At 46.3% G+C, this 23503-nt stretch overlaps 5 protein-coding genes across 8 annotated transcripts; 4 read left to right on the forward strand and 1 right to left on the reverse strand.

Moving 5' to 3' along the window:
* The first annotated feature begins 594 nt into the window (after positions 1–594).
* On the forward strand, positions 595–4291 carry LOC101778189. 3 transcript variants are annotated; one of them, XR_002678595.1, is made up of 4 exons: positions 595–2043; positions 2660–2931; positions 3033–3211; positions 4001–4291. XR_002678595.1 is itself a non-coding variant. In XM_004975203.3 (3 exons), the coding sequence occupies exons 1-2, from the start codon at positions 837–839 to the stop codon at positions 2929–2931; spliced, it is 1479 nt and encodes a 492-aa protein (XP_004975260.1). In that variant the 5' UTR covers positions 597–836; the 3' UTR covers positions 4001–4291. The 3 variants fall into 3 exon arrangements, 1 of the variants encoding a protein (XP_004975260.1); XR_215489.4 differs by having other exon boundaries at positions 3139–3211; XM_004975203.3 differs by lacking the exon at positions 3033–3211 and having other exon boundaries at positions 597–2043.
* A 528-nt stretch (positions 4292–4819) lies between these two features.
* On the forward strand, positions 4820–7915 carry LOC101779133. Of its 2 annotated transcripts, XM_022828043.1 has the most exons (3): positions 4820–5080; positions 5274–6017; positions 6733–7915. In XM_022828043.1, exons 2-3 carry the CDS (start codon positions 5296–5298, stop codon positions 7796–7798), a joined length of 1788 nt encoding a protein of 595 aa, XP_022683778.1. In that variant the 5' UTR covers positions 4820–5080; positions 5274–5295; the 3' UTR covers positions 7799–7915. The 2 variants fall into 2 exon arrangements, with proteins under 2 accessions (XP_022683778.1, XP_004975262.1); XM_004975205.2 differs by lacking the exon at positions 4820–5080 and having other exon boundaries at positions 5091–6017.
* Positions 7916–10014: 2099 nt separating this feature from the next.
* Positions 10015–12059, forward strand: LOC101779537 (F-box protein At5g07610). The gene is made up of 2 exons (XM_004975206.3): positions 10015–10317; positions 10415–12059. The coding sequence occupies exon 2, from the start codon at positions 10454–10456 to the stop codon at positions 11579–11581; it is 1128 nt and encodes a 375-aa protein (XP_004975263.1). The 5' UTR covers positions 10015–10317; positions 10415–10453; the 3' UTR covers positions 11582–12059.
* A 5478-nt stretch (positions 12060–17537) lies between these two features.
* LOC101779927 (glutathione S-transferase T3-like) lies at positions 17538–21661 on the forward strand. The gene is made up of 5 exons (XM_022828176.1): positions 17538–17671; positions 18631–18695; positions 19720–19990; positions 20419–20834; positions 20925–21661. Exons 3-5 carry the CDS (start codon positions 19720–19722, stop codon positions 21516–21518), a joined length of 1281 nt encoding a protein of 426 aa, XP_022683911.1. The 5' UTR covers positions 17538–17671; positions 18631–18695; the 3' UTR covers positions 21519–21661.
* A 355-nt stretch (positions 21662–22016) lies between these two features.
* LOC101759822 lies at positions 22017–22919 on the reverse strand. The gene is made up of 2 exons (XM_022828489.1): positions 22730–22919; positions 22017–22612 (listed from the first exon to the last, which is right to left on the reverse strand). Exons 1-2 carry the CDS (start codon positions 22917–22919, stop codon positions 22017–22019), a joined length of 786 nt encoding a protein of 261 aa, XP_022684224.1.
* Between the last annotated feature and the right edge of the window lie 584 nt (positions 22920–23503).

A 23503-nucleotide genomic window follows, 5' to 3' on the forward strand; every position in this document is an offset into this window, starting at 1 on the left:
AGGAGTAAAAGAAGCATCAACGCACAAGTCCTCTTTATCACAAGGAACAAGTAATTCATCTTGTGACAAAGGTAAATCGTCAGCATGTTCCATTATTTGTTGCTCTTGATTATCATGTAGAGTGGATAAATTTTTAACATTATGGATCATATTATTCTTGCAAGTATTCGCATATAATAGAATCTCCTTTTTCAACACTAAGAGCAAGACAAAAAAATTAACCAATTTAATTATATGATTTGTTAATTAATAAGATTTTCCCATACTCATAGCACATTCATCTCATAACACATTCATCTCATGGAGCCTAATGTGCTGAAATGATCGTCAACGCACATTCCAAGGCAGAGCAGTGTACGACTCGTACCTCAGGATATTCGGAGCGTACGTGGCGCAATCAAGTCGGATTATTGTGACAGCGAACGTGACGATTGCTATTGCTACCGGTGTATGCATGGCCGGAACCGAACCACGAGAACAAGTGCCGGGCCGGGCTCGACGCCACCGCACGAAATCCATCCAAATCTAGCCGCCACCGGCACCAGACAGCCAATAGAAAAAGAAAAGAAAAATCGCAAATCCGGCGCCGGGCGCGGCCGATTCCGCCATTTCCACCCCGTCATCTCGCACTCGCCGCCCAGTTCCGCCAAAATCCCCTGTCAGCCACTCATCCTCGTCGTCATCTCACGCCGCCCTCCCCGCACGGCTCCTTTCTCGATTCCCACCGCGACCCACCCAGATCCCCCGCACGGCTCCTCCTCCTCCCCCTCACCTCCCCCTCTCCAACGACCCGAATCCAGGCGGATTCCGCTCGTGACTGCCACGGCACCAATGCGATGACCACGCCGTGCCCGGGCGCCGCGGCCCTGCGCGCCCGCTGGACGGCGCGGTCCCTGGCGGGGGCGCTCCTCGACCTCGCCCTCGCCTGGGCCTGCCTCTGCCTCGCCGCGCTCGCCGCCGCCTTCACCCTCCTCCGCCTCCCGCTCCCCTGCACCTGCGCGCGCCCGCACCTCCCCTGCCTCCTCGCCTTCCTCGCGCGCTACCCGCCCCGCGCCCTCGCATCCATCCACGCCGCCCTCCGCGCCCGCTTCCCCTTCGCCGGCCCCACCACCGCCGACCACCCGGAGGAGGAAGCCGCGGAGGAGGAGAAGGAGCGGGCCGCCGCCGGCGGTGCGGAGGAGGAGGCGGAGGCGTGCGCGGAGCTGCAGCGGGAGCTCGAGAAGGAGCGCAGCGCCGCGGCGTCGGCGGCCGAGGAGGCCATGGCCATGATCCTGCGCCTGCAGAAGGACAAGTCCGCGCTCGAGATCGAGGCCCGCCAGCAGCGCCGCACCGCCGACGAGCGCTGCGCCTTCTACGAGGACGAGGTCGAGGAGCTCAGGGACATCGTCCTCCTGCGCGAGCGGGAGGCCCGCGCGCTCCGCAAGGAGGTCGACGCCTACCGCCGCCTCCTCGGCCTCGGCCCCGCCCAGGACGCCGGCTGCGACGACGAGGAGGAGGATGACGACGACCAGGAGATGGTCACGCCGCACAGCATGCTCATGTCCGAGGGGGAGCCCAGCTCCTCCAGATCGGTCGATGCGAGTCTGATCATGCAGCAGCGGTTGGGGAACGATTCGGGGTTCAGCTTCAAGACGCCCTTCTTCCGTGAGCAATCCGTGGTGCCGCCTGTGATTGGGGACCGTGGCAATGGGGGAAGCGAGGACGGCATCGCTGTTCAGACACCCGCCAAAGCTACCGCCGTTCAATCGAGGCTGGAGCTCAGCAGCACTGAGGATGAGGATGGGGCAGAGACAGAGGATGATGGAGCAGAAACGGTGGAAATCCTCCCCCTGTCTGCCCGGAGTCAAGATTTGGATCAGGGTTGCGATTTACATGTTGATGCCGCTCCTGGTATGGAATCTACCAAGGAGCAGACACCTCATGGATTTCAGGAGGTAGGGTGTGGGGGTATAGATAAGATTGGCTGTGATCATACGGGAAGTGAGAATGATGCAAATGTCTATGATGTGCATGTAGTTGATGACATTTGCTTCTCAACAGAAGGTATGAATTCATTGAGATATCGAGCTCCATTAATGATTTCTATCTTGTACAAGGCATATGCATGCATTTTTAGTGTGAATATATCATATCTTTGTAGTTGTAGGTCTAGAATTCAAGTCGTGGGAGCATGGAGTCTTGATGTCCAGTATACATGTTATGCGTTCTTAATATTGACATAAAATTGATTCACTAAAACTGTTCCAATTGTGAATTTGTGTGCCATTTTGTTAGCTTAGTGTTGTTTATTTCTTTTATTAGAATCTCTTTCGATTATATGGTATTTGTATTGCTTTCCAAACCCAGACTACCTCATATCATTCGATTTTTAAGTGATGTTTATTTTTTCCCCCTTATCATATTCTTTCTTTATGAGTTCAGAATCAACAACTTAAGTACCTATGCTCCCTCCATTTCAAATTGTAGGTCGTTTTGGCATTTCTAGATACAAAATTTTTACTATGTATCTATATAGAACATTTTGCTTATGCCTATCCCTTGGCTTTCTTTGCTATTCCATCCGTATGATACGTATGGTTCCTAATGTTGATTGACATATTCCGAAACTATTCCTTTTTACATAAAGACTAGTACTAAAAATTTAGTTGTTTGTATGCAGCTAAAGGCCTGATTGGTCGAAGCTTCTCAGATGCAACAATGCAAGCAGAGAAATTACAGACTCGAGCTGCGGCTGATGATCTCCTTGGGAAAAGTCTGAATGCCATTAAAGGTGCACAGGACAAGATAAGGCATGCAGCAAGTGAAAGGAGGCAGTCATTACAGTTGCAACTCTTAGAGGACATAGCTAATCAACTTCAAGGAATCAAGGATGCTGCAGAAGCAGGGCGACACGTATACTGTGCTCCTCCTAAAAGCTCCAAGAAAAGCTAGGTCAGTATTGAATGAAAATTGCTAGGATGCATACTTTCTTGCAACATCTTTTGCGCTGCATTTAGCTTAATTTATTCATTGTTTCATGGATGCAACATCAGAAATCACATCTGGTAGAAGCTTGAATCTATATTACAAGCAACACTGAGGCAGTCAGTGCTTGAGGCCTATTAGAGCCTGCTAATCCATATGATTAAATCTCCTCAGAAGCTATCTTGCTCATCTGGGGAAAGAACAGGAGGCTGTTAGGCAAGCTATTTAAAGGAGATCAGCTTGTGAGGTATTGCAAACTGAAGCATCAAATGTTTGCAGCCCTTAATTCAACTACATGGACCCACTGCTGACAAATTAGGCAGTCACCAATTTTTGAAGTTACTAGGATAGTATCTTGCATGATGCGACATGAAGGAATAGGATTATTAGATTGCAAACTTTGTGGCTAGAGTCATAGGACACTTGTTACATTATAGATTGCATCTTCAGCTTGCAGTCTCAGCTGAGTTAATCCATTTGGCTTGTTCACTCCTCACAGTTCTTGAAAGAAAGAAAACAAAACGAAGAACTTAATGTCTATAACCACAACTCAAAGCCAGACATATTCTCAAATGTATTGCATAGTGTACTATTGCTATTGTTTCACTATTTGCTTATCATCTGAATAAGCCTGAGATTTCTCTCTGTGGAACATCTATTCTCACTTTTTTATCTCGGAAAACAAACAAAATTTCTTCAGTATTATCTTCCAGTATGGTCATTTGCCCGAACACCTGTATGTCTATTTCAGTGAACTAAAGCAACATTTGTTGGAGCACCTGAACCCCTTCTTGTTTGAATCCATCTAGTTAAACCTAAAGCAACTAGCGTTTCAAAGAAAAGAAAATCTAAAACAACTAACATTTGGATGCAAAGCTGCTCTTAAATTACTTTATTTTATCAGAACTTACTAAAAGTGTGATTAGATTTATGGACAAATATGAAATGTACCACTTAGATTCTTCAAAAGTCTGGTGAATGACAAACAATTTATGAAGATTGATGGGGTATTTGACTTGCACTGTAATTTCTGCAGGAGAGGAATATTGTGTCGCGAAAACACGATTGGCTGTGTAAATATTGTTTTGGTTTGTAGTCTAGTCCACTGATTTGTTGATTCATCAAGTTTTGCTTGTTGTTTTAAGTAAATGTGGATAATTATTTTGTACATGTTTATAAACAAACAGGGGATCCATTTTGCTGTTTGTAACCCTGTGATATATGTGTGCTGCGAACTGTATAATCCTGGCTATATGAGTTGTGTTGGGGAACTATGGGCTGGTATAACATGACAGAAATGAAAGGTTTACCCCATTGTTTGGAGGAAGCTTGTTGTTTCGGTTCTCATTGTTCACCTGAACAGCTGTTAGTAGGTCTATTAAACGATGGAAACGATGGTCAACCATTTATGCCTCAACAGCCATTTAGTCCGATTACACGGCGGTTAGCCCCATTAATCTGCCGTGTAGCCCACTTTTTTACAGTTTAGGGGAAGAACATTTGGCTACTTTTAAATTTTTATGCTATCTCATCAGAGTTCTTCCCCCATCCGTTTGTGGTGGTTTATGGTTATATAGGTGGTTTATACTCCCTCCATCTCAAATTACTATTCGTTTTAGCTTTTCTAGATACACAGCAAAATGCTAGTACATATCTAGACAGTATATATTTAGGTGCATAGGTGCATAGTACATATCTAGATAATATATATTTAGGTGCATAGTAAAATGTATGTATCTAGAAAAGTTAAAACGAATAGCCAAAACGAATAGTAACTTTTTCTACTCCCTTCACCTCAAATTATAGGTTGTTTTATCTTTTCTAGATGCATAGATATTATTATGCATCTAGATATAGGGTTTATCTAAGTGTATAACAAAATCTATGAATTTAAAAAAGCTCAAACGACCTATAATTTGGGACGGAACGGAGGGAGTATTTTGGTTTCCTATTTATCAGCTGGTATATATAGAGTGTTAACGTGTTCCATGTGGCAGATGAATATATGGAGGCTACTAACGTGTCCCATGTGCTATATAGAGGCATAGAGCTATTTCCAAGTTCCCCGTTGTCAAAATCCTTAAGCCCGCACAGCCATGTATTCTACGGACAGGGAGTATCCAATCAGATTCTGCAAATTGTTGAATTGTCGAAGTCGTTTTGCACGAGTTCATCATATTTATAAAAAGGCAATTATAAATGAACAAATTGCATTAGGTGTACTACAGTTCTGTGCACGTTAAGAACTCTTGAAATTCGACTAAATAATAATAATTCCTGCTAATCAGTTTCACTTAACCACACTCTAGAGGAGTGGCACTACTACACTGAATGTCCGCCCACCGCGGTGGGCCTGTCACTCTGTCTCACCCACCAACCACCATGGCGAGGCTCCTCGTCGCGGCGGTGTGCCTCGCCGCCGCTCTGGCCCTGGCCTGCCAGTGCCACGAAGCCGCCGGGGGAGCGGCGGCGCTGCCGAAGTCGCTGTCGACGTCGTCGCGGTGGGTCGTGGACGAGCGCGGGCGGCGCGTGAAGCTGGCGTGCGTGAACTGGGCGTCGCACCTGGAGCCGATGCTGGCGGAGGGTCTGGGCCACCTCCCCCTCGGCGCCATCGCGGCCGGCGTCGCCGCCATGGGGTTCAACTGCGTGCGCCTGACCTGGCCGACGTTCCTGGTCACCGACGCCGCGTCCTCCTCCCTCACCGTCGCGGACTCCCTCCGCAGGCTCAACCTCACCGCCGCGCTCGCCGGCGTCGGGGCCAACAACCCCGGCTTCCTGGGCCTGAGCCTCGCCGACGCGTTCGGGGCCGTGGTGCGCGGCCTGGGCGACAGCGGCGTCATGGTGATCCTCGACAACCACGTGAGCCGCCCGGGGTGGTGCTGCCGCGCCGGCGACGGCAACGGCTTCTTCGGCGACGCGGACTTCGACCCGGACGTGTGGGTGGAGGGCCTGAGGAGGATGGCCGCCATGTTCGCCGGCGAGGAGAACGTCGTCGGCATGAGCCTCCGGAACGAGCTCCGGGGGCCCAGGCAGAACACCGCCGACTGGTACAGGTGAGCTAATCCACATTGATGCGCATCATGTTTTCTTTATGGGTGCTAGAGGTGAGGTAGTAGAAAAATCGTTGGCGTGACGCATCTGCATCTGCTGAGAGGACATGCACCGGTGGATCTGTCGGCGTGTCGTGCTACCTGCCCCCCACGTTGATGTGTCGTTTTGCCAACATCTTTGCGCCATCATTACTTGGCCACACCAACCAGCACGTGATGGAGTGTTTAGTACTGCAAGGGGTGTTTGGGAGACGGGACTAAATTTTAGCCATGTATGTTCGGATGCTAATTAAAATGACTAAATATAAGCTAATTATAAAACTAATAGCAGAACCCTTAGGCTAAATCGCGAGACGAATCTATTAAGCCTAATTAATCCATCATTAGCGAATGGTTACTGTAACACCACATTGTCAAATCATGGACTAATTAGGCTTAATAGATTCATCTCGCGATTTAGCCTAGGAGTTGTGCAATTAGTTTTGTAATTAATCAATGTTTAATACTCCTAATTAGTGTTCAAACATCCGATGTGACAGGGCTAAATTTTAGCCCCCGTGTGCCAAACACCCTAGACACTCTTCCTTTGAAGCATATAAGATAATGTATTTACAAATAATAAGAGCCACCTTTCAAATCAGGTTTTGTTGAATCTTTGCAAATGCAAAAGACTCCTTTTGTCCTGAGAACAAATTTAAACAAGTCGCCACGGGTGCAGGTACATGCAGCGCGGCGCTGAGGCGGTGCACGCGGCGAACCCGCGCGTGCTGGTCATCCTCTCCGGCCTGAACAACGACAACGACCTGGCCTTCCTCAACCGGCGCCCGGTTCACCTCACCTTCTCGAACAAGGTGGCCTTCGAGGTGCACTGGTACAGCTTCTCCGACCCGCACCAGTGGCTCGCCGGGAACGCCAACCAGGTGTGCGCGCGCGTCGCGGCGAGCGTGGCACGGCGCACGCTCTACCTGCTCGGCCGCGGCTGGCCCGTCATCCTCAGCGAGTTCGGCGTCGACAACCGCGGCGGCAACGCCGCCGACAACCGGTACTGGGGCTGCGTCGCCGCCGCGGCCGCCGGGCTTGACCTGGACTGGGCGCTCTGGGCGCTGCAGGGGAGCTACTACCTCCGGGAGGGCGTCGCGGGGCACGACGAGGCGTACGGGGTGCTCGGCCACGACTGGCTCCGGCCGCGCAACGGCACGGCGCTGCGAAGGGTCCGCGCCCTGCAGCGCCCGTTCAGGGGACCCGGCCTCGACGAGGCGGCGCCGTACGACGCGCTGTTCCACCCGGCGACGGGACTCTGCGTGGTGCGGCGGCGCCGGTCGTCGCTGACGCTGGAGCTGGGCCCGTGCAACGAGACGGAGGCGTGGGAGTATAATCCGGAGCACAGGCTGGTGCTGAGGGGCAGTTGGCTCCGGCCGTGCCTCCGCGCCGAGGGCGCCGGCCGGCCGGTGCGCCTGGGCGTGGGGCGTGCGGGGTGCGCCGGCGCTCAGGCCCGGTGGCTCCTCGAGTCGAAGTCGAAGCTGCACGTCGCCGTCCATGCGCCGCCCTCCTCTTCCTCCTCCAGGAGTGAAATCCTGTGCCTGGACGTCAGCGCGGACGGCCGGAGCATCGTCACCAACCGGTGCCGGTGCCTGAGCGGCGGCAGCAGCAGATGCGACCCGGAGAGCCAGTGGTTCAAGCTGGTGAGCAGCACGAGGAAGGTGGCGAGCGGCAGCAGCGTACTCGCGCAGCTGCTTCTCCACGTGCTTAAAACCTTCAAGATTTGGTTGTTCAACCTCTTTTGATCAGTATCGATCCGAGACAATATTTTATCTGTGAGTGGTCAAACTCAATACCATGTTTCTCCTATGATGAAATGGAGCAGTGTTTCTTGCAGTAACAGGATACTCCGCTTCTATAACTCAAATCATGGACTAATTAGGTTTAATAGATTCGTCTCGCCGTTTAGCCTCCACTTATGTAATAGGTTTTGTAAATAGTCTACGTTTAATACTCCTAATTAGTATCTAAATATTCGATGTGACGGGTGCTAAAAATAAGTCGGTGGAACCAAACGCCCCTTGACTTCAACTTGCACCAAGTTTTGTTGCACGCCTTTCTTAATATATTAAGTAACATCCTCTCAAAAAATATATTAATTAACGTGAAAAAACATTTTTTTTCTCTTAGTCCACCGGCTCATCCTATTGGCTCGTAATTAATTTTGAAGTGAGGATTACATAGTAGGAACTGAGAGAATTCTAAAAAGAACTGAAGGCGTTCCTTGTTGGCTACTGAAGGAAAGATTAAATGTATTAGGCTGCTAGCTCGGCGCGGATCATAATATGCTTCATTCCTCATGTCTTCTGTTTAGGTTTACCAGCGGGCAGACTGCCTGAGAACATTTGCAACCCTCTGGCAGTAGCATCCTTAAGAGAGCGTACCGTACATGCAGCAGATAAAAATTCTACTAGGGCTAGGAGGCATCATACCAGGACTGTTGAAAGAAGCACTTGATCTCTTGGTCTGCTAACTTGTCGGGGCAGAACCTGCTTCCTTCCTCATGTCTCATATTCCCATGTAATCAAGTATATACATATCACAATATATATTTTTTTGCTGTCTTCATCTTGTCATCAGTTTTTAGTTTTTACTGATACTAACTTGCTCAGTACAGTGAAAGGGTGGTGATAGCGTGGATGGGTCAAACATATTGGAGAGATAAATACTCTTTATTCAGCTAAAGATGGAGTAGCATTAACTGAGTGTGTATACATCAGGAAATGGAGCTATTCAATTATTCAGGTGAGGATGGAGTCATTTATACATGTGCGAAACCTCATTAACATTGAGAAAAATAAGTTCAGTGGGCCATGAGATCAAAGTGTCCCCATCAGAAGGCAACCCCCAGGATCTGGTCAGTGGTGGAAACAATTAACACCTCATCTGGTTTTGAAGGGGGTCAAGGAGCACTACTTCAGTACTGCTAGTGCGCCTCTCATCAGACATGCACGGAAAGGACGAAACATTGAGTGGAGGCCCCACTTGTCAGCGGCACATGACGAACCAAACTTTAAAGGATGGAATCCGCTCTTTAGAAAGATGTAAAGACTATTGAAGACGCTTACATGATAATAACACCCCGATTGCTTTTTGAAAATTTACAAAGGATAGTATTTTTTTTCACTACTAATAAAAAGATATTTTGCATCTAAACAGAGCATCAAGTCCTTAGCCTGTAGGCTTTAGGCTAGCCTGCCTACCAAGAGCTACCTGTAAGTTTGAGGCACATAATCCCTCATAAGTTAAACTGTAGCCCCACCGGACTTTGAAGGTTTTCAATCTAATCCGTAGCCAGCGTATTATTTTGCTACTTGCTTTTTTTTTTGAAATTGAGCTAAGAACATCTACTTCTAATTGGGCCAATTGGACACTATTGTTCAATTTTATATAAGTTGGCTTTGATCAAGTATTTTATTTCCATGTGACAACTAGGCAATCAAACAAAAGAAAAATAAAGATTTAAGAGCTTTACAATTCTCATCAGGTTTGAATTGAAGGACTAATTCAATCCATCTAATTCCCCCAGACATTAGCGCCCCAAATAGTATAGTAATTTTCTTATAGCAGTCTCTTGGTTTCATTAGTTTCTTGCTTTTTCCAAAAAATGAACAAAGTCCTCTCTCCGTCCAGAAAGAGTGTCCCTTTAATTATGTCTTAAATCATAAGATGACTAAATTTATATAAAAATATATCAATGCTTTTGCTGTCTAGCAAGTTTCATTAGATTCGTTATGAAATATATTTTCATAGTATACCTATTTAGTGTTACAAATATTAATACTCTTCATTGTAAACTTGATCAAACTTAAAACAATTTAACTTATGATAAATATAAAGGGACACTCTTTGCGTAGGGACTATACCGTAAAAAACGAAGTATGAAGATGCATGCTGCCAATAAAATAACATAGGCCGTGGCAATTAGTGAAGAAACACACCAACGGCCGAAGTCTAGTCGCCCTCGCCAAGGCCCAAGTGCGGGAGTGCCAGTCTCTCCATTCTCCGTGTTTTCTTCCCCGTTTCCATTCGTGTTGACCAACGTTCCCGTTTCCGAAATCCAGATCTTCGTCGTCGCCTCACGCCGCCGTTGAGAGCTTGGGCAGCCGGACTCCGGCACCGGCAGGCACGCACGCCTTTCCGGTTCCCACAGCCAGCTTCCACCTCCCATCCAGGTTACCCTGTTCAAGGCCAGCTTCGACCTCCAGCTTCCACACGGCTGCGTGCACTCTCTTGGATCCCCATTCCGTGTGGCACAATCAAGGTAGGAAGAATCCTCCAAGCACCATATTTCCCAAATGGATTCCCCTCGATCTGTTACGATTTCCTCAGAGCTCTCCTCCATCGGAGAAATCCGGCAGCGTTGATTTCTTGGCGAAGCGATCAAGGGAGACGAGAGGATGGCGAACCCGGCGGCGGCCAGCCTCACCGACGACCTCATCGTGGAGATCCTCTCGCGGCTGCCCGTCAAGTCGCTCTGCCGCTGCAAGTGCGTCTCCCCGCACTGGCGCGGCCTCATCTCCCACCCCGACCACCGCCACCGGCTCCCCCAGACCCTCGCCGGCTTCTTTCTCAACGCGTCTAACCGCGGGCGCCAAGCACGGCGATTCATCAATCTCAGTGAGGCAAGCCGGCCTCCCCTGATCCGTTACCCCTTTTCCTTCATGCCCGGGTATGAGGATGTCACCATTGTGGATTCCTGCAATGGTCTCCTTCTCTGCCGTGCCTCCAGGACAGAGAGCTCTTCGCCTGATGCGGTGTTCTGCCACGTCGTGTGCAACCCAGCTACTAGGAGCTGGCATGTCTTGCCAAACTCCAGCTCTGGTTGTGTTGATAATAACAACGAGCTGCGGCCCGCCCGTTTGGGTTTTGATCCCGCAGTTTCCCCGAACTTTCATGTGTTTGAGTTTGTCCACAGTGAGCAGGGGTATGGGTGCGTGGCAGGGGTGGAGATCTATTCGTCAGAAACTGGAGCATGGAGTTACTCGGAGAGTGAGTGGGAAGAAGAAACACACTTATTGGAAGGTTCACCGAGTGTCTTCTTCGATGGCCTTCTGCATTTCATCACCATTGATTTTACGGTAGTCGCCGTAAACGTGAAGGGCGAATCATGGTGGGAGAAGGCTGTGCCAGAAGATAGTTATGATCTTCAAAACTGGGATTTCTGCGAGGCCTGGGAGCCTTGTTTTATTGGTCGATACAAAGGGAACTTGTGTTACATAAATGAGTTTTATTCCGATACTGATGTATCAATCTGGGTTCTTGAGGACTATGCCGCAGATGAATGGATCCTAAAGCATCGAGTGAGCATTCAACGGTTGACTAAAAACATAGCTACTCCAGCCGAAAGCAAGTGCTACAATTTCATCACAGTTCATCCACACTGCAATTGGTTTCTCTATGTTACTGGTTCTGACAAGATACTAATGGCATATGACATGGATCGTGACGAAGTGCATGTTATACAAAATCTTGGGTTAGACTGTATCCTGCAATGCATCCCATATGTTCCTTTCTATGGGAACTGATTGACACATGGGCACTGACTAGGTCACTTCATAGTATCTCCTTTCTAGCAATCCTGTTCAATTACTGGAGATTCCATATATATGTTATATGGTCAAGCAATCCTGTTCAATTATTGGAGATTCAAACATAGATATGTCGCATCGTGTAGCAATCCTGTTCATAGCGGGAGATTCCATGTATTCTTTCTGTTATTCAGCTCATAATATTAAGAGCTTAAATTTGTTGCATTGTAGGAAGCATAACCATGTTGTATGTGGGATATTTGCTTCGGATCATATGGGGTATCGCGTGTGATATGAGTATGACAACCAACAGCATAGAAGACTTATCAGGGTGTCATAGTTTGCTTTTAGTATCATTACTAGATTGTTATGTTCATGTGAATAATAAATCTAAAAGATCATTTAATTACTTTGTATGCTTATCCGAAGTTACTTTTGTTACATGGAAACAATGTTTGTTTCTTTTATGGAATAATTATCTTGTCCATTAATTTTTTTACAAAAATTCAGCGCTTGCTATATATTATTTTTGTCCTATATATCACAGAGATGTTTCCATTGTTGGACACAAGTGGTCAACATCTGGTTGTGCATACTAGAATAATTACTTGGTATTATTATTTTATTCTTTTAGAATGCCAGATGATCTCTTCCATAAGTCACCTGAATCTGATTTTAGATCCATCTTGAGATGCCAGCTTTTCAGTGCACCCGTGGTGTCCTTTAGTCTGGTTAACAGCATGTTTCTGGAGTTCATGTTTCTGTTCTTGAATAGTTGCTATTTAATCTCCTCTAGCTATATTTTTTTAATGTGACTGGAAAGTAGTACGTTACATAGAAGTGTCAACTTCAGCTATAGATATTCTAGTAATTAATTCTTGCTTTAATAAGACTGATCATATACATGATTTGTGGGACCAAGGTACATCTGCCTGTTTTTGATTACTTGGCAAGATTCCATTAACTGGCCATCTCTACAGTTATCATAGACTTGTTATTACAAGGATTAAACTACAAACTGTACACACATTGTTTAGGCAAATATATGTTTGGCGTAGATGGGGTTACTAATCATGTGGTGCATCTAATAAATCTAAAATAAAACGCAAGGAATGATCAGCTACCTACCAATACATTACTGTAGACAAACATGCTAGTTATATGCAAGAGATAATCATTTCTTGAATTTGAAGGCTAGAAAAATAATATGGATGATCACAGAGGAGTGTTACTGTGGGCTAAGCATGGTTTTGCACTCTTGCTTGGTGGATGCAAGGGAGATGTTTAGTTGTCAGGCTTAGTTGGGTAAGCTCCATGATATTATTGATTGGTTTATCAGTTTATGTGGGTGCTGGTGTTATGTCGCATAAAAGTGACTGGTTTGGTTTTCTGCATTAATGTTGAGTACGCCATAGCAGTCCTTCTGGGTGATGGCACTACCTCCTTGCATCCGTGAAGAGGAGAAACTTGGCAGAGTCTAGATGACATGTGGATTAAGAAATCTGCAAAACAGAGTAAAAAACCATCCGGCAGCTTGCTTCACCTTCTAAGAATTCATCGGGGACACAAGTAGGTGCATGGATCACATGATTGATTTTACAGCTGCTGTCTTTGATTTACTGGTTAATAAACTGTATTCAGAAAAGAAAAATATTGAATGAACTTCCAATGGTTACAACGGCACAGCACCAAGTCAGAAACTCAATCTTTACAATGTGGTGGAGGTTCCTCATCAAAAGCTAAAACATTGGGCAAAGTACTACTATTTCTTTGCAGTCTGTTGGACTAGTGATATGACTTGCAACTTTGCAAGCCACACGCCGCCGAGGCAGCCTATTCAGTTGTGTTCCTGGAATTACACATGCTTCCCATGCCTATACCCTTCATTATGTGGAGGAACTTCTGTTCCCATTTCAGAAACTTGTATGGGATGCAGGCCTCAAAGCTCGACCGTCTCCTTATATAGACAGCTTTTTATTGCAAGATTTGAAGGTTTTTTTTATCAAATGCAAGATTTTTGAAGTGATTCATAGCTGCCTGTACTATTCGTATAAAACCATATCTGGTCTGCAGTAGATATTTACTCATTTAGCATCTAATCTTGAATTTTTTATACCTGCAAAGTACTGTGATAGGTAGGATCCTGTGCTATAATGCGATCCCATGTGCTGAAAACTTCCATTGCAACCAAGTACTGGACTGGGAGGGAAATCACCCAGCTCCAACACTCGGATGGCACCTTATGTGTTGAGCCCTTTTACGGTGCACAATACTACCAGGTGGTAGTATAGAGTATAGGTCCTTTTTTAGTATGGGTAAAATTGTAATTAGCACCACGTATATTATCTGGAGATTTATTTTTTTCCACGAGTCGTATAGGTCCTTTCCCCACGCGCCGCCAGTCCCCGCACCGCGCCCCTACCGCCGGCATGCCGCTCCGCCCCCGCCCATCGCGTCGCGCCGTGCCTCCACCGCCCGCATGCGCCCTGCCGGTCGCGCCGCCACCGCTGCCTCGCCGGCACCGCCCGCACGCCGCCCCGTCTTTGCTTGAATCTCGCGACAGCTCGTAGCTTCCTTCCCATCTCGATTTCGTTGTGATTTCAGGTCGGCTGTTGCTCACCTTCGCCGATTTGTTTGCTCCCGAGAGCCAGCCTATAAGAATCCCCACCCCACCTTTCCTTCTTCCACTCCACGAGCTCGCGTGGTTTCTTCTCCCAATGGGCAACGCGTTCGCGTGCATGCCATGCAAGGAATAGCGGACCGCGGCCGCGGTGTCGCGCAACAAGCGGATGGGAAGCATGCGGTCGGCGCGCGTGGGCCCAAGCTGACGCCGGCGGAGGAGGAGCTCCTGCACCGCCAGGCGCTGGCCATGGCCATCCACCAGCACCTCGACGCCGGCGGCTCCATGTCGCGCCGCATCGACGCCGGGGCCTCCCTGTCCCGACGCATGGGCCCCGGCTCCACCAGCTCTCGCCGCCGCGGCGACCTGCTCGACTCCGTCACGAATGCAACCTTGGGGATTGTGTTCTCCCACAATCCAGTCTCAGTATCATTCATGTTTCGTTGTTAGTTCCATCTTAGTATTGTACAATTTGGTGTTCCAATGAACTTCAGTATCAGTCTGCGAAAATTCTGTAATTCATACTCCATTACTCCAACATCGGCCTGGACGCATTGATTTATACGTAACTGCTCCAGGTTGAGTTATTGACTTATAATGTGGTTGTTAGTGTTGGACTGCTTGTGATTGGGTGAGTTCAACTAGTTGCTTGTGGTGTACTCTTTTGGTTGTTGAATAATTTGTCTTCATTTGTACATGGAAACTGTCCTAAGATTTTGATCTGTTTCTTTGTAACTTCCTTCGTTTGGTAAATTTGATTTGTATTTGAACAGTGAGCTCCTGTCGGTTGTTGAATTATAACAACTTGGCATTCCAGGTTCAGAAAGATGTTAAAACTTAGAAGTAGCTCCATTGTATGGACATGTGCCATACTGAATAAGAAGTTATACTTCCATGCTTGCTTGGTGCTGTGCTAAATGCTTTTTTCAAGTATATACTTCAAACCTAAACATAAAACAGAGCTTGCGTCTTCTGAAAATATGTTTCTTGTTTCAATAAAAAATACAGCAAACACACCTCTCCCTTCATCTGAAAAATGCTATTGTATGTCAAAAAGAACAACAACAACCGTGTCCATGTTCTAGTTATCAACCCTTCCTTTTTTTCTCCTCACATCGGATAGCAAAAGAATATTACATTTCACAACCACAAGCGTGTCCGTGTTCCATTACAAGTAGTTTTGTAGGCATTTGCCTGCTACCTTGAGGCAGTAGCAGCTGATGAAAACTCCTTGTTGGAGGCTGGTCCATCATCTCCAACACCAGGAACTTGCTGTCCGATTCCCCGTTGCAGCCTCTTCGTCCCTGGCCCCTGTGACCTGTGCAGTTTCTTCAGCCGTCTGCTTTCAGCCCCTGCTTGCAGCAGTTTTAAGCGGTGAGTAGTGACACCAGTATAGTATCATACCTATGTCCGTATCCATGGTCAGAGACAACAGAAAACTGAAAAGCAGAAAAGCCACAATACTTGTATGAGTAGATGACAAGGCCCACCGCTGTGCCGGCAAAAGCAACGAAGTACATCCAGTCAACCTGAAGATGGGAAGAGTTTGCTCCCACCAGATCAATTTATGGAGCCATTGTGATGAATTAATGGAGAAGGGAACCCATATATTCATACCTTCTCATGATAAGCCATGATACGGATTAAAACAGCCCACATATCTGAGATCAGTAGTATCCGACTGTCATGTATAAACAGGATGTCATGTATAAACTATTCATTTTCAACAATCAGTACATCAATAATTAAAAAGCTGAATGTTGGGCTACGAACTCTCAACAATGAAGACAAATTAAAAATCTGATTCTACTTTTAAGAATATCCGTCCTCGAGGCCCTTTGGGGGATTGTCCGGGGTGTATTTCCCTATCAGAGCACCTGAACCAAGAAAACAGGTAAACCATTACGACAGGATTTTTCATATCAGGTAATACAGCTGAAAGGTCGATTTTAGCATCCATTAAGCAAGCCATTCAGTTTTGAAATAGGCAATCTGTGTACACAGTACACAATGCCAGCTGAAATAGGAAATTACTCGACACGATTCTTATGCACGATAAAGAAAAAGCTGAAATAGGAAATTTCAATCTGTTTCTGCACGCTCATGTAGATACATGAGATAAACAAACCCTATACAGGAACTAAACCTTTTCCAGAAATGTGCTAAAACTCTAGGGAAGCAGAAAAATGCAATACATATCGATGTCAAATTATCAAATATTAACTATGATAGCGTTGCATAGTCATGACTTGTGACCAACATGCTTGGAAAGAAGATTACCTTTTGGGATCTCAGTTGAACCTTCTGCAATTCCATTTTCTATCCGCCAAAGCTGATAATGCCGTTCATCCGCTTCTTTGTCAGACTAAACTAGTGGTGCTGTAAATACAAAAGCAGGCTAAGTGTTCAAACGGGTCATTATTCATGTTAGATATTGAACATTATATCAGAGAAGCTTTATGACATGCCAAAAACTACTTACGTATTGTGTCAGCTGGGAAAATTCCTCTGTAACCAAGGTAGTCCAACCTAGGATCTTCGAGCCATTGCCAACCATGACCATTCCCTTGTGCAGCTGACTCACCAGCATGGTCAACCATGACCATTCCAGAAATCTGCAGAGCGGAGGGTTGGGCGAGCCGGAGCTCGAGGCTGCCCGCCGGAGTTGCCGCCGCCCGCCGCCGACTGTCGAGTCGAGGACGGTCGGCGCGGACTGAGGAGCTTGGGACGGCGCTTGACCGCCCAGGATGGAGAGCGGAGGGTTGGGCGAGCCGGAGCTCGAGGCCACCCGCCGGAGTCGCCGCCACCCGCCGCCGCGTAGTCGGCGCCGCCACCCGCTGCCGCCCCAGTGCAACCCGACCGATTGGAAATGAGGAACCTAGCGCACCGATTGGAATGAGAAGAGGAATCAAAGAAAGAAAGAAGATGATAATTAAGAAAGATTTGATCTATTTCCACAGTGCCATTTTACATCTTTCCAATTATATCCCTATACTACTCATACTGCTCATGTATACTAAGAGCAACTCCAAGAGACTGCTAATCTTACCCCCAATACCTGTTTTAGGGAAAAAAAGAGAAAAAACGGACTCTAACAGTCCACCCAAAACTCCCCCAAAAAATTAGCGATGCTAAAAACCACCACCTCGCCCCGTATATTTTCGCAGCCGCGGTCTTCCCCCAATCCTCCGCGAGCTCCTTCCCGCGCCTGCTCTTTTTTTTTCGCGCGCTTATCTCCTGGCGGCGACGGGCGAGCGCTAGGCGGCGGCGGGCCGGGACGCGGCCCTCCTCTCTCGGCGGCGCCCTCCTCTCCCGGCGGCGCCCTCCTCTCCCGGCGGCGGCTCTCTTCTCCCGGCGACGGGCGAGCGCTAGGCGGCGGCGGGCCTGGACGCGGCCCTCCTCTCCCGGCGGGGTGACTTCGCCGGAACCAGCCCGGTCGCGTAGCCAGGCCATTTTCCGGCTCTCCGGTGAGCGATCCAGATCTCCACCGCTCTCTCCTCTCTGGTCCCGTCTCTGGTGTGCGTGAGGGCGGGCGGCGACGCGGTGGCGGGGGCGCCCCAGTTCCGCTGCAAGCTCTGGGTGGAGGTCGAGGGCAACAAGGAGAACCTGGCGCTGGTCACGTCCATGGTGGCCAGCAGCAACCTGTCCGGCGGGTTCGTGGCGGCGGAGCAGGGCATGTTCCTGGCGGTGCCGCCGGAGCTGCTTCACGACGAGTCCGGTGAGGCGCCCGCCCTCATGGTCCGCATCGACAGGGCCGGCGCAGCCGCTGCCGCTGCCAGTGCCAGGTCCCCGTCCGCCACGCCGCCGTCGAAGCTCCCCAAGAGGCTGCAGTAATGGCGAGAGGAAACTAGTAGGCAGCAATTAGCTTGGTTTCATCAAGTGCCTCCCTTGATCTTTTGCATCTGTATTGGCAATTAGAATTTCAGTGTGGCATAGCAGTTGCTGGATCGGCAAGGATCAATATCCTGTGGTGGCATGGATTGGTACTCTGATGTTAAATGTCTGTGGATTATTCACCTGACAAATGCGGTCTCCTAGTACTCTGATGTTAACTAAAGAGAGAAGTCACTAACAGAAGTATTGCATAGTCATGAAATCTTATAGAGGAGGCATTTGCTTTGCTTAAATAAAAACTTAGTTGCATTGAATTTTTTTATCTAGTTCTGAAATTGCAAGGACATTCCACATGGTGCCACACTTTGAGAGCACCTGATTTAGAGTCCTAAGCATACTGCACTCAACTTAGTTTTCTAGAAGTTTCTTATTCATCCGTGTACTAATGCTTTAGGACAGCATTGCTGCAATCAGATCATGTGGAATTACTTGTGCATTAATTTTTTTCCCCGTTTGATTCAACGCGCCTGGGATTTGGTTTCCTGTAGCTGTACGTACGGGCCCTCACGTGCTGTTTGATTGGTTTGTTCAGGTGACTGGGAGAAGGAACGAGCTGTGTTGATTCGGTGGGGGCTTTTGCTTCGGCATTCTATCGAGGTATGGTGGATCATGCTCCTCGCTGCTGCATTCTCCAACGTTCTTCTTTTAGACCAACATTTGGAAGAGTTCTGTTATTGGTGTGTGCTTCATTTCTAGGATTGGTGTGCTACGATATGTTTGGTTTGCTCTAGTACATTGCAACGGCTCCTTGCCAAACCATGGCTAAGATATGGCCAACAACTTGTTAATATGTTGTTTTAGTGTAGCAAATTGTACCCCATTCCTTCCTAGGTTGTAGGTTGTGGGAGTACTCCAGTGTTTTGTTAAGATAATTAGCTTCATAGCATTGAAAAAGGAATGGCATATTGACATCTCGTTTGCATCTGTATCAGCCTTTTCTCTGCAAAAAAAAAAGAGAAAAGTTTTCTTGTACCATTGATTTGCAGAGTCAACCTCCAGTACTGCAGGAAAATAGGATGAATAACAGTTGGTTGTATATACTATTTTATAAAGGAACGTAATGTCAAACTTGGAAGAACAGATGAGATTTGGTAATGGAAAATGAGGTTTACCTACGACGATGACTCTGATCTTCCAAAACACTCCATATAACCTGGCTGTGATCTTTCCTTCTAGTCTAATTCTGTCTAGTCACATATTGTGTCTTACCTTAGACAAAGTCCATCATAATTTAAGCAAGCAGGTTGGCAGTTATTTGACTCTTGGTATTAACTTTACTTTCCTTCAGGTACACTAAAAGTTACCTTAGGTGCTCTACTGGGAAGAAAAATAAAGTATCTTAGTTCAGTGTGTGTATGTGTATCAAGGATTTAGAATCAAAGTTGAAGATCACTGCATATCCAAATAGGCTATCAAACTAATGTGCTGTATGGCTGTCTAGTTTTCTGGCTGTTGCTCCCGTTGAATCAGAATACTTTGTACTAGTTGCATTAATTTTTTTTGGAGAGCAATTACTTTTGCACTAGTTACAGCATACTTTGTACAGTTTTGATGAGCTAGATATGAAGCTTACCTCAAAAAATCAAAGTGCTGATTTTAATTCCTTTTGTTGCCTGTGCAGATGCAGGCACCACGGCCAACCGCTCCTGTCCGGCAAGGCCAAGTAAGACGCGGCGGAGGGATGCTTCAACGGCGCGTGGTGGTCGTCGGCGGCCAGCACCCTCAATGGCCCGGCGGTGACCACATGCCTCAATGGACCGGCGGTGACCACGACCTCGATCTGGCCGGTGGTCCTCCGATGGCAGCCCTTGCCGGCGACGATTTGAATTCCGTATCCAGTGACCCCTCAGCTGCCTTCGAACAAGTGGTCAACGACAACTCATTTGGGAATGGTATGAATCATAAGCTACTCATTTCAATACACAGAGCTGCACAGGTTCCAACAGATGCACCTTTTTAGACATGTTACCAATGGCATCTTCTCACAACTCTTTCTTAACCGGCCTTTACTTAGTTATTATCCTCTTAAGTGGTACTGACATTTATGTGCTGACAACTAACTTTACTAGAGTAGAGTTCAGAGTTCAGAGTACAGTAGATTAATGAGACTGGTACAGCTGCAGCTGATTGTGGATGCTTGTATCATATCTGCATGTATTGCTTGCACGTGTTAGTAGTGTCTGATTTTTACAGTGCATACCAGAAAGAAATGAAAGTGGAATCCAACCAAAAGTAATATATTTGGTAGCATTACTACTGCTCTATGTTTTATATTCATTGAGGTTTGATAGAAAACTTATTAGTGATTAAATGCTTGCAGGAAATGGGTATTTTTCCAACATGATGATGGATGAAACCAATCAAGGGGATTTTGATAATTATAACAATACATGTGCTGACCAACAGTCACAAGCAATTGAAAAAGTTCCAGCAGCCCCCCCTACGAGGCCAAACCATAAGAGATCCAAGAATTTCAGTGACCATGAAGATGAGGTTTTGGTTTCTGGATGGCTGAATGTAAGCTTGGACCCGGTCGTAGGCAAAGATCAAAAAGGTGCCAAGTATTGGTCTCGTATCTATGAGTACTTCAATCAACACAAGACGTGCCCCTCAACGCGTACAATGAATTCTCTTATGCACCGGTGGGAGACCATACAAAAATGTGTGAACAAATTTTGTGGATGTCTATCACGGATTGAGTTAAGACGTCAAAGTGGTACTACAATGCAAGACAAGGTACTTACTCACTATGCAGTACCAGGTTTTGTTTTGACTATTTTATGTTTTTATATCATAAATGAATATTCCTTGGATGTTGGTGTGCAGGTTGCAGAGGCATGTGCTTTGTACAAGTCCGAAGACGAACATCAAAAAGCATTCCAGTTCATGCATTGCTGGAATAAGCTGAGGACACAACCAAAATGGCTTGCTAAAATTGATGAATTGGCGGCTGGTAAAACATCTCACAAGAAGCAGAAGACAAGCTCCAGTGCAAGTTTACCAATTGAATTAGGAGAAGGTGAGGTTCAAGGCATAGAGGATAATGCATTGACAAGGCCAATTGGTAAGAAGAAGGCAAAACTAGCACTACTGCAAGAGAAGAAAAAAAGTGTGACAGCAACCTTAGAAAATATGTGGGCACAGAAGAAAGAAACTGATGAGGAGAAAGAGCTAAAAAAAGAGGAGAGGTTCAACAAAGCATTTGCGCTTGAACAAGAACGAGTTGCTCTTGAACATGATCGAGTTGCAAATGAAAAACTACTTCTTGAGTTGAGGAGCCAGGAGGTCCAATTGCAAAAAAGGAGGGATGAAGAGAGGATTATGACCATGGACCTTACCGCCATGCCAGATGAGCAAAAGAAATACTACATGTCCTTGCGCGCTGAGATCATGAGTCGACTATCTATGTCTAGTACTTAATTACTATCATGTTTGTGTTCTGTTGATTTAGGAACTCTTTACCAATTTCATACTTGTTTTATTCACTTCGAACCTATCAATGATTTAGTCTGTTTGATATTGAACTATAAAGTCATTTATAAATTTCCGTTGCTTCCTGGAAATAGGAGAGAGAATGGTCAGGGTTGAGCTGAATCTGCTGATTTCTGAGCCGAAGACTCCCGTATTGAACGAGTTGCTTGGGGTCTGCCGGCATGACGATGGCCTGGGGTGTGCCGGCGTGATGGTGTGGGTGGCCTTGTTTAGGTGGTTCATCTTTTAGAAAAAATTAGAAAAAGATCGTGTTTGATATTGAACACTACAACAATTTAGAAATGGAGCATATACCATGCTGATGAACATCTACCTTAGTCTACCTTAATTTCTAAATGATGAATACTAATGCGCCAATTACAAATAAATTTATAAAGTAGCAAAAATTATTGAAAATAACAATTACTAGAGTTTAACTATAGGTAATCATTTGTAGAGGTCTGGATGATGTTGCCACAAGTGCTCGATGAGGTCATCTTGAAGCTGATTGTGAATATCTTTGTCCCTTATATTCTTGTAATTTTTAATAAACTCCTCAAGTTCAGGTGTTTCATCGTGAGAAATCTTCACCTTTTCTCCCACCCCATCATAATTTAAATCATCTTCCTCATCACGCTCATCCTCAACTATCATGTTGTGCATAATGACACAAGCCCTCATGATTTGTCTGAGGGTGGCTTCATCCCAAAATCGAGCTGGCCCCCTGACGATAGCGAAACGAGACTGTAGAACCCCAAACGCTCGTTCCACGTCCTTCCTACAAGCTTCTTGAGCAGTTGCAAAATATTTCTTCTTGTTACCTTGTGGATCAGGTATGCTCTTCACAATTGTAGCCCATGAGGGATATATGCCATCAGCAAGATAATAACCCATTGTATATTCGTTGTTATTAATGGTATAATTCACCTTTGGAGCTTGACCTTCAGCTACCCGTGCGAATAAAGAAGACCGGTGCAAAACGTTGATGTCGTTGTGGGAACCAGGCATCCCAAAAAAAGCATGCCACATCCAAAGATCTTTATCTGCAACAGCTTCAAGTATAATTGTAGGCTCATGCACATGCCCGGTATACATACCTTGCCATGCTGAAGGACAATTTTTCCACCTCCAATGCATACAATCAATCGACCCAAGCATACCAGGAAAACCTCTACTCTCTCCAATGGCAAGTAATCTAGCAGTATCATCTTCATTAGGTGATCTCAAGTACTCATCTCCAAAAACCTCAATAACAGCACTGACAAACCTTCTCAGACTCTCAATAGCAGTACTCTCACCAATACGAACATAATCATCTGTAGCATCAGCTGCTACTCCATAAGTTAACATCCGAAATGCTGCAGTAATCTTTTGCAGACTAGAAAGGCCAAGTACACCGGCAGCGTTTCTTTTCTGCATGAAATATTCATCGTGTTCCTCTACGGCATTCCATATGCGTACAAACAGTGTACGCCTCATTCGAAACCTGCATGTCAAGAGTAATGAGACACATGTATAATATAATTTTTTTTGAAAAAAATGGTTGAAATAAATCTATTATTTACGTACCGTCGTCTGAAATAACTATGTCCGTACGTAGGATCATCTGAAAAATAATCTTGATACAACCTTTGATGCCCTGCCTGTCTGTCTCGCTGAAGTACTCGATGACCTATGATAGAACCACGATGTTTTGTTTCATCATCGGACTCATTCGCATTCACGGTCACATGAGTAACAGAGATTAAGAAATCATCATCGTCATCATCTGACGACGAATCCAACACTAGATGCATCGAAAGGCTTCGATTCATAGCAATTCCTTTTTACCTGTCTCCAATTATAGTTGCAGATCGAAGGAACTGTATTTCCTAGGTATTGACAGCCACATAAAAACACATTACGACAGAATCCTCACATGTCAAAGCTGATCG

Source organism: Setaria italica, chromosome VII (genome assembly GCF_000263155.2).
Source record: "Setaria italica strain Yugu1 chromosome VII, Setaria_italica_v2.0, whole genome shotgun sequence".
Classification (NCBI taxonomy): Eukaryota; Viridiplantae; Streptophyta; class Magnoliopsida; order Poales; family Poaceae; genus Setaria; species Setaria italica.